At 39.2% G+C, this 10,218-nt stretch overlaps 1 protein-coding gene across 1 annotated transcript in view; it reads left to right on the top strand.

Annotated features, from left to right (window-relative positions):
• LOC119410514 (arf-GAP with Rho-GAP domain, ANK repeat and PH domain-containing protein 1) overlaps nucleotides 1-10,218 on the top strand; it is a gene marked incomplete in the record, with an annotated part of 99,223 nt that overhangs the window by 40,552 nt on the left and 48,453 nt on the right. The window contains 7 exon segments of the mRNA XM_037677395.1: nucleotides 1,046-1,200; nucleotides 4,172-4,260; nucleotides 4,343-4,425; nucleotides 8,443-8,589; nucleotides 8,762-8,828; nucleotides 8,978-9,098; nucleotides 9,902-10,086. Coding sequence (XP_037533323.1) covers nucleotides 1,046-1,200; nucleotides 4,172-4,260; nucleotides 4,343-4,425; nucleotides 8,443-8,589; nucleotides 8,762-8,828; nucleotides 8,978-9,098; nucleotides 9,902-10,086 — 847 coding nt within the window.

Consider the following 10,218-nt stretch of genomic DNA (forward strand, 5'->3'; position numbering starts at 1 on the left):
AAAAAAAATTGAGACACTGATACATAAATAGAAATACATACATACTCTATAGAAGGTGGATGTTTTTTCAATAACTTTTACCCATTTAAAAATACTTTTTTATTTCTTCTCGTTTTATTTTTGAATACTATACTTAAATATCTAACTTTGAACCTGTACAAATATTAAAATGTACCCCCCCCCCTCTTTTTTTTGTTTGCTAGAAAGGGTTCATTTTTGTTTTGTTGTGTTTTATGATTAAAACAATTTAGATTAGTGTCACTGATCGAGCTGCTCAAGCTGAAAATCTGCTGATTCTGGTCTGCAGAGCAATTGCTGCATCCTCATTATAATCTAACCTTGCTATTATTGTTGTTTGGCTTTCATGAAGTCTGCAGCTTTGTGGCTAATCTCAGCAAATGACAGCCAAGTGAACTGTGTTATGACTGTTGTCATCTGATAATAGCTTTTGTAACAAAAATGAAAACAGCTTACATTTTTATTAATATGACAATTATTGATTTGTTGTACTATCAGTATATAAGAACACTTTATTGTGTTTGTGTGTATGTGGGTTGACAGAGGCAAAGGTGTTCTTTGTTTACACGGAGATTGTTTCTCACAGTGTGAGCAGGTTTGGACTTGCTGCTTGAACTTGAAGTAAAGAAGCAAAACTCGACAGTCAGGAGTAAGTAGAGAAACATATGGGTTTGTGCTGAGTAAGACTGGGCTCAGATCAGCTGTCTGGAATCACTGCGCTGAACCGAACCACATTTGTTTCAGTTTTTCATGGAGTTTGGTTAGAAATAGATTAAAAGCTTGCATTTATAGTGGGGTTTTTTTTATTTAAATTTTTTGCTTTGACTCGAACCTCAAATGCCGTTACCTTCATAGTTTCAGAGAAGGGGAGAGCGGGTGTCAAAAGGAGAACTTCTACACAGAGGATGCATAGAATCAGCTTTCTCCGTGGATTTTTTACCAGATCTGATAGTACTATGGTGTCCGAGCAGTCATCTTGTCCTCTCCGCTCCTCTTTTGACATGTCCTATACATCTTCATCCTGCAGCTTACCCATAACCAAGACTGGAACAGATGAGCTCATGCCGACGGACCATATTCCACCCCACAACAGGGCATCTTCAATGCTAGAAAGCAGCCAGGAACCAACTCGTCTGGATGCACAGCCAGCGCTGCCTCCAGGGAGGTCCCCACAACTTCCAAGTGAGTATAAGTAATATCTTCAGGAACAATCTTTAAAATAACATTGTGGCTGTCTGGAGTCTCAAAGTGAAAGTGATTTCTGTTCATGTTTTGGATATTATAGAAGTCAAAGAAATGAAACGGACACAAATTAATTCTTTATTAGAAAACAAATATCAGAGTATACCTGATATGCTTTGTGTTTGACACCTCCAATCTGTGCTTTAAGCAAATGAATGTATTAAAAACCTAGGTTTTCTGGTTAGGTTCCCTGTTAGTATTGTGAAACAGGGGGTGGACTTTTTCGACTTAAGTCTTGCTTTTTGAAACTTCCCTACACGGAAATTTGTGCAACATTTGTCTGTGTCTTTTCTTCCCTCATTCCTGCCTCTTACTGAAAATGACAGTCCCTTCAGCATCTTCAGTAATACAAGCCTCTCAAATTGTCAGAAAGTGAATCCTCCCTGTTCATGAGCACTGTCATGTCCTTCCTGGTAGATCAATGCAAAGACTTGCATGTGAACGTGAAATTTACCACATTTATCATTGTTTTATATTGTTGAAGTAAACGGAGGGACACCGCTTCCTTCTCTGTTGTTTTAAAAACAACCTCAAGTTCAAGAATCTTTATTATCCCCAAGGGGCAATTTGTTTCTCAGTGACACACAACACATCCATACTAGTCAAGACATTAAGACGTTAAAATAACAGTACAGAAATCCTTGTTCATTGAGAAGCCTGATTGTTACAGAGATAAATGAGTTTTTCAGTCTGTTCGTCCTACATCTGGACAGCAGCGTCCAGATGGAAGCAACCTGAACTCACCATGGAGTAGATGATCAGGATCTGCCAGAACCAGCCTGGCCTTGCACTAAGATTTATGGTTAGATTATTTCAGCTGTTGTTTCCAAGGTGTCCTATTAAAGCACATTTTTAGCTTATAGACTGGAAAAAGCTGCTTGCTCCTGGAAAGTTGCTGGCTTGATTTACTGACAGAAAGAAAAATGTCCTTGAGCTAGGAAATTGCCTGCATATTTGCTTCTGGTGCATCCTGAGGAGGTGTTGCATCTTTTATTCCTACTGTGTTCATTACAATTGCTGAGATTTAGTTTTAAGAAGGCGAACAGGAGGAAAATAGATATTGTTTCCTGTTTAAAGCTGCCTACATTTTAAATATTATGTCATTTACAGATATAAAGCTTTGAAATTCAATTAAATTCAGTGCAGTTTATTTGTTTAGTGCCAAGTCACAACAGAAGTCATCGCAGGATACTGAACAGAAACATCTAGGAAAAACAAGTTAATAACTTTACCTGTCAGTCACAGTGATCACATATTATATAAAATAAAACGTTCTTGGCCTTCTATTCTAACATTGATATTAGTCATTGTGTCACGTGCCAAAATAAATGCTAAACTTGGACTTCATCCAAACCCAGTGGGGGAAAAAAAACACGCCAAGGCACAGTTTGACTGTCATTTCTGGTTCCACGGCTTTTGTCTCTTCGTCTTGTTTCTGTGTCAGGGTTTACATGTAGGTGGGACTAAAACAGCTTCTCAAAACAGTCTCATAATCTAATGTAGGCAGTGTGACCCAGTGAAGGGAAAGGTGTTGTTTTAGCCCTCGGTGTCAGCGTGGAGACATTTTGGAGAGGCACAAGACAATAAAAATGATGAATAAATAAAATGATCTAAAAGTGAGGAATATTTATATTAGTTCATTAGTACAGCTGTAGATAGTCACCAGCTGTCCTGCGAACCTGAATGGAAAAACGGTTAAAGAAAATGTATCATTGGCTGGATGGATATTAAAATATAAAATAATTTTAAGATGTTATAGGGTTATGATGTTATTACATTGAATCTGTTCTTATGACTACTGCTGTGGCAAAATACATTTTCTCAGGAATGAACAAATATTTTAATTTGTTCATTCATACATTGTATATAATATTTTTGGATAATATTTAATCCAAGCAAAAGTAAGTATTATGCAAATTCTTGTAAAGTTTTGGTTCAAGCAGATATATTTTTATTTCTGCTGCTCATCAACCTGTTGCACTTGTGACGTGCTTTTACTGATTTAAATGTTTGCTGTGATTGGATCATTCCCATGCCACAGTGACTGTAAAACTGATTAACATTTCACATTTGTTGTAAAAATCCAGCCTACAGGTTTTTTTTGTTGTTGTCGCTTTTTTTTTAGAAAACTGAAGACAGACACCATGAAAACAAACTTTTAAAATTATTTTTGAGTGGGTGGCACGGTGGCTCAGTTGGTAGAGTTGTTGCCTCTCAGCAAGAAGGTCGCCCCAGTTCATTTCCTGGCCCGGGATCTTTTTGGGTGGAGTTTGCATGTTCTCTTTGTGCATGTGTGTTTTTTCTCCAGGTCCTCCAGTTTCCTCCCACAGATCAAAAACATGCATGTTAGACTGATTGGTAACTCTAAATTGTCTCTAGGTGTGAGTGAGAGAGTGAATGGTTGTTTGTCTCATTTGTCTCTATGTGTCCAGGGTGTCCCCCGCCTCTTGCACAATGATAGCTGGACATGGGCACCAGTGACCCCCGTGACCCAAAAAGGAAGAAGCGGGCATGGATGGGTGGACGGACAAACAAAATAGACTTATCAAACCAAGATCTAGGTTCAGATAAGCCAAACGTATCTCTCATTTTAGTCTAGGTCTGCAGGTATTTCTGCATTTCCTGGAATGGAGCTCTCTATAACAAAAAAAAAAGAACGACTGCAAAAGCATATTATGTAAAAATAAATAAATTAATTAATGCCGCCACCAAATGTCTTCTTCTGAATTGCTTGTATAACTTTAGGTACAAAACAAGTCAGGACAATATTTCTGGTTTTCCAAACAGATGTCTTTTCTGCCTCATTTCTTACATTTATGAAATACTTCTGGTTCACTTCTTATATTTGTGTAAAAGTGACGTGCTTATACTTCTGTGCAACACACTGTTCAGCCTCTGCTTGCTCCGTCAGGCTCTGGTTCAGTCGATGAGAACTCGGATGATTACGAGGATCCGGACTTGTTTTACTCCAGTGTTCATCAGAACAACATGGCAGACGGGGTGAGGACAACTTTAGTGTATTGTTGTGTTTTTTTCCTTCTTCCTCTGTGTAGTGTGATTGACAGTTGTCTCTTCCAAATAGGAAATGTCCCTACAAGTACCTAAACAACAAGAAATGTGTTACAGTTTCCTGGACAGTGATGACGAGTGCTTGGACGGTGACGAGTGAGTCTTGAAGCTCAAGTATTGAGTTATTTTTTAATCATTCAGTCGTATGATAAAGAAATTAAAGTACGCCCTGATTTTTTTAAAAACAGAAATGTGAAATTATTGGTTCTAGTTATGTCTTACAAGCAGGTAAATACAACTCCAGATGAGCAACAATACATGCTATATTGTACTGTTTTAAATTAAGTGTATAAATCCTGATTTAACGCCCTGTTTAACAAAAATAGCTTGGATTATTTATTTATTATTTATTGCCTTTAACAGTTTCTCTCCTCAATACGCCACTCCTCTTTACAGCCTTGATTCTGTTCATTGAAGTTTGAGGGTATTAATTTAATCTGAGGCTATCTTATGGACACCATTCCTTCAGAATCTGTTCTGTTGCATGGCATGATTTTGAGATGACCACACATTTGACTCAAACATATTTTAATAAACCAGGAAGTTCTGATGGCGCTTAGTTTTGAATCAATTTCATGAGTAAACATCCCAAAGTGAATGAGAGCGTGAAGGTGGGGTGTCCAAATTAAATATGGAGAGAAACATGAGCCATAAAACTGACCAGTTGCTGTTACAGTCCAGCTCGTTCTGCACTTCCAGCTTGTTGTGTGTAAACACACTGAGCACACTTCTGTGGGCATTACCAAAGATGAACAACCTTTCCTGAGATGGGATAGAGGTAGGGCTTGGGACCAGAAAGTCGCAGTTCAATTCCCAACCATTCCCACATTTCGTGGTGTCTCTGAGCAAGACACCTACTGATAATCGCTCCCCAGGCGCTTACTGCTCCACCTGGGTGTATCTCACGTGTGATGGCTTAGATGCAAAGAACTACAGTAATTTTGCCATTGTGTGGGAACATACAATGATGACAATCTCAGACTACCCTTCCCGTCGTTAATGCCAAGGGACAATTTGCATATGGAAGGTTAATGATTAGAAACAGCCAGATAATCCCCAAACCACCAGGCGTCCAGTGCTTTGTGTAAGGACCATGTTGGTTGGTTTTCTCTAAACATTGAACATTGTGGCCAAACATTGCCACACTGTTCTCATTTCCCTAAAGATCGTGATCCCAGAAGTCTTGTGGTTTGTTCATAAGTTATTTTGCAATCCTAAGCTGTGACGTCTTTTCTTTTTCAAAAGATGAGGCATTTCTTCTGTACACATCACACTTGTTTAGGCTTTTTCTCTATGAAATAGAATTTAAATGCAACATTCCGACTAAGACCTGTGAAGTCTGAATTGTAGCTCGTGAGTCTTTTCTAGATTCTCTGAGCATTTTGTGGTCTAACGTTTGGTTTGATTTGGCTGTAAAGTTCTATTTTCTGCTTGTTCATGTTAAACTCACTATAGATAGAATGTCTCTCATTGTTCCTGAACTGTCTTGTAACTTTTCCAATATTGATGCAACATTTGCCTCTACATTGTCACTGAATATTTATTTCCAGGTTGTCAGTGTGTGGTGCTCACCTGAATGCTCCAGACCAAATAAATACTCTGGATATCTGCTTTTATTGTAGTGCTCACACTGACAGATGATTCTTTAATCCGTGTCTGGCTGTTTTTACCTTCTTACTTTCTATGGAGCAGTAAGATTGGTCATAGCTGCACCTAGCTTAGATTTTGACGTTAACAATGAAACAGTTCAATAGGACCAGTGGTGTCAAGTCAAGGTTCTTTATTGTCAGTTGCACCACATGTGGTACATGTGGTGTAACAAAATTGTGTACGCACAGTCCCAGTTACATCCAACAAAAGTATAAATTGTAAAGAAAAACAGTAATAAGATGTAAGATATGAACTAAGAAATATGCTAAACTAAGAATACACTAAACACTTAATAGTACAAAAACAATGCACCAAACAACAGCAGCACGAACATGAGTCTGTGTGAGCAGATGAGTACAAATGAACACAGCAGCATGAAATAAATCAGCAGCATGAAATAAATCAGCAGCGTGGATAGTCAGAAGCGCATATCAACAATAAAATGGTATCACAGTGATTTTTTTTCACAGTGATAATCATGATTAGGGAAATTAGAGATTCATGATTCTAACAGCCTCAGGGTAGAAGCTGTTCCTCAGTCTAATGGTTGTACACTTATGCTCCTCAACCTCCTTCCTGAGGGGAGCGGGGCAAAAAGTGTGTGTGCTGGATGAGTGGGGTCCTTCATGATGCAGGTGACCCTCTTCCTGCATCTGGAGGTGTAGATGTCTGTGATGGTGGGGAGACTGACTCCAATAGACTTCTGTGCAGCCTTCACCACTCTCTGCAAAGCTTTTCTTTCTGCAGCTGTGCAGCCTCCATGCCACACGTTGATGCTGGAGCACAGGATGCTCTCCACAGCACACCTGTAGAAGGAGGTGAGAACTGAGCTTCTCAGACCAGCTCGTCTCAGCCGTCTGAGGAAGTAGAGTCTCTGAGCTTTCTTGATCAGGCTGATGGTGTTGTTGCCCCAGCTGAGGTTGTCATTCAGGTGCACACCCAAATAGTTGTAGCTGGAGACCACTTCCACCGCAGATCCAGGTGTAGGTGTGTTTGTTCCGTCTGAAGTTCACAAAGTCCTTCATCTTCTTCACATTGATGTGAAGGTTGTTCTTCCTGCACCAGCTCTCCAGGTGTTCCACCTCCTGCCCGTAGCTGGACTCATCGTTGTTTGTGATGCATCCAACCACTGCTGTATCATCTGCAAACTTTACAATATGACAGCCTGGATGGGTAGCTGCACAATCATACATGAGGCGAGTGAACAGGAGGGGGCTCAACACACATCCCTGAGGGGAGCCAGTGTTGAGGGTTATGGTGGAGGAAGAAAAGTTGTGGATCCTTACAGACTGCGGTCTGTTTAAGTAGTCCAGGACCCAGTTGCAAATGGAGGGGCTTAGTCCTAGTGTGAGTTGTTTGACCACCAGGGTCTGAGGATCATGGTATTGAAGGCAGACGTGACGTCTACAAAGAGCATACGGACATAGGAGTCCTTCTGCTCCAGGTGGATGAGAGCAGTGTGGACCACATGGCGTCTTCAGGTGGTTGATGATGTGGGTCATGACCAGTTTTTCGAAGCGTTTAGCGACTATCGGGGTGAGGACTACTGACCAACAGGCATTCAAACCAGACACTGTAGAGCTCTTTCGGACTGGGATGATGGTTGCAGTCTTCAGGCAGGTGGGAGCATTTGCCAGGGTGAGGGAGGAGTTAAAGATGTCGGCCAGCACCTCACAGAGCTGATCGGTACAGTCTCTCAGCACCTTCCGTGGGATGTTGTCTGGGCCGGTTGCTTTGTGAGGATTAATCCTGAAAGTACTCCTTACTTTAGCTGAGGTCACACTGAGAAACTTCTCTTCCAGTAGTGAGATCAGTCTGGTGCTGGGTGGTCTGTTTGGGTCTTCAAAGCATTCGTAGAACTTGCTGAGGGCATTGGGCTGTGATGGGTCTCTAGGGCATTGTTTACTTCTGCTTTTATCATCTGTTATAATCTGTTTTATGTTGTACTTTGTTCATCTGAGGTTGTGACTGATTTATTTATTTTTATTTATATTTTATTATATATATATATATATATATATATATATATATTATTTTTTTATTTTTATTCAATTATAACCAAATGATTTATTGTTTAGAACTGATATGTAAAACATGAACTGTAAGAAAGGAGAGCTTAGATTTTATGATGCCTGTATGTAACTTTGCATAGCTATTAGATTTAAGAGGATTTTAAATGTGTTTTTATTATCGTTGAGCTCTGTTAGTGTCCATATGTGTTGAGACTTTTTTTATTGTTACATTATTTTGCTAGCTCCTTTTCAATGTCCATGTTTGAGTTCACCTTGAAAACAAGTTTTAAGTGCAAGATGTTGACATTTAATGACCTAAAAAGTGAGACCTTTTTATTAAGACTGTCCTAAAACTGATCCCCCCCCACCCGTTATTACTTTCCTATTTGTTGTTAATGTATTTCCAAAAGTATATGTGTGATTGCTTGTTTTTGTGCATCTAAAAAACTAGCCTTTGGCAGGACAAAAGCCCCAGGAGCCCATCTAGCAGTTTTCACCTGCCACACACCAGCAGACCCTCTCCACCCATTAAAGAAGACAACTCTCAACCCTCTGCTGTCATCAAGATGGGATGGCTGGACAAGAATCTACCTCAGGGGTATAAATGACACAAAAGCTGAATATTAGATATGCCCATTTATTGTCTAACAAAATGTTTGAAAATCTTTCATTAATAATGACAATAAAATGGTTGACAGTTGTATACAGTGTAGATTTACAATTCCACTCCTTTTGTGTATTTTTTGTTGTTTTTTTGACTTAATGCACAGGGTTCTTTACCAGAGACGATGGGCCAAGTTGGATCCTGACTATCTGAGATACTTTGACAATGAAAAGGTAACAAACTCTACAATAACGTCACATAACTTATAACTCATCAGTTTGTAAATCATTCAGCACAAACACATAGAGTTGTCTTTCATACCACCGTTACACAAGCTCCGCACACCTAATGTTAAACGTGTTTAATAAAACTTGTGTTGAAGGATGTGTACTCCAAGGGGATCATTTCAACAGCGTTCATCAGTTGTGTGAACAGCATAGGGGAGCTTAAGTTTGAGGTCGTCACAAGCAATCGGACTTTTACCTTCAAAGCTGAAAGTGAAGGTAGGCCTGTTTTTGTTTATTCGTCTGTATATAATTTGACAAAATAATTTTAAACCACTCTTAATTTTTTATTTGTTTTGAAGGAGCAGGAGTTGTGATCCTTTAAATTGGTCTTTATTTTTTCTAAGGTTTTTTAAGGTCTGTAAAAATGTGTTTGGGTAGTTTTTTTTTTCTTTTTCTTGCTCATTATGTGTTGGCAACATGATGGATCAGTGGTTAGCACTGTTGCCTCACAGCAAGAAGGTCCTGGGTTCAATCCCCAGTTGGACCTGGGGTCTTGCTGTGTAGAGTTTGCATGTTCTTCTCGTGCTTGTGTGGGTTTTCTTCGGGTACTCTGGTTTCCTCCCACAGACCAAAAACATGCATGTTGGGCTGCCTTCAGGCCCAGGTCTCTCTTGTAAAAGAGATCTGTGATCTCAGTGGGATTTGCCTGGTTAAATAAAGGGTAATAAAAATTTATTTTAAAACTACTTTTTTGTATTTGAAACTAGGAAAACTAGCAAATATTGCATAGTTTGACACATAAGTTAGTATTTTAGGGAATCACAAAGAACAGTGAGCTGAAAACTTGACATACTGTGATGTAGATAATCAATTAAAGGATGATGCATCTGGAACGAAAGAGTGAAGTCTTTGAAAGATCCACAGGAAATAAAACAAAACGATTGAACAAGACCAGTTTAAAAATTAAATATAAATCTAAGAAGTTTATCATTAAGTTTATAGAAAGCGCACATCTCGAGTATACATCCACATTTGTGCGTACGTGTTTTCCTAAAACATATTTTTCTCATCACCTGCAGCTGAAAGAAACAACTGGGTGAGCTCACTGCAGGGCTGCACCAGGGGGCGCCAGCGACAAAGCATCATTAATCTTGTTTCCACAATAAACCCCGATCATCAGGGATATTTGGAGCTCAGAGGGCTACGCTGCAAATATTATACTGTTGTCGCCTCAGATAAAGTCTTTCTCTACAAAAATCTAGAGGTAGGAGTACTCAAACATGTGAACAAACCTCACTTTGATTCATTTCATTTGCAAAACGCTTTAACAAAAAACTAAAATGATGTTAAATTTGTCAATTAAAAACAGTAGAAATTATTGATAATGTTTTTTTTT

This window comes from Nematolebias whitei, chromosome 6 (assembly GCF_014905685.2).
Source record: "Nematolebias whitei isolate Nwh7 chromosome 6, NemWhi1, whole genome shotgun sequence".
In the NCBI taxonomy this organism is placed as follows: domain Eukaryota; kingdom Metazoa; phylum Chordata; class Actinopteri; order Cyprinodontiformes; family Rivulidae; genus Nematolebias; species Nematolebias whitei.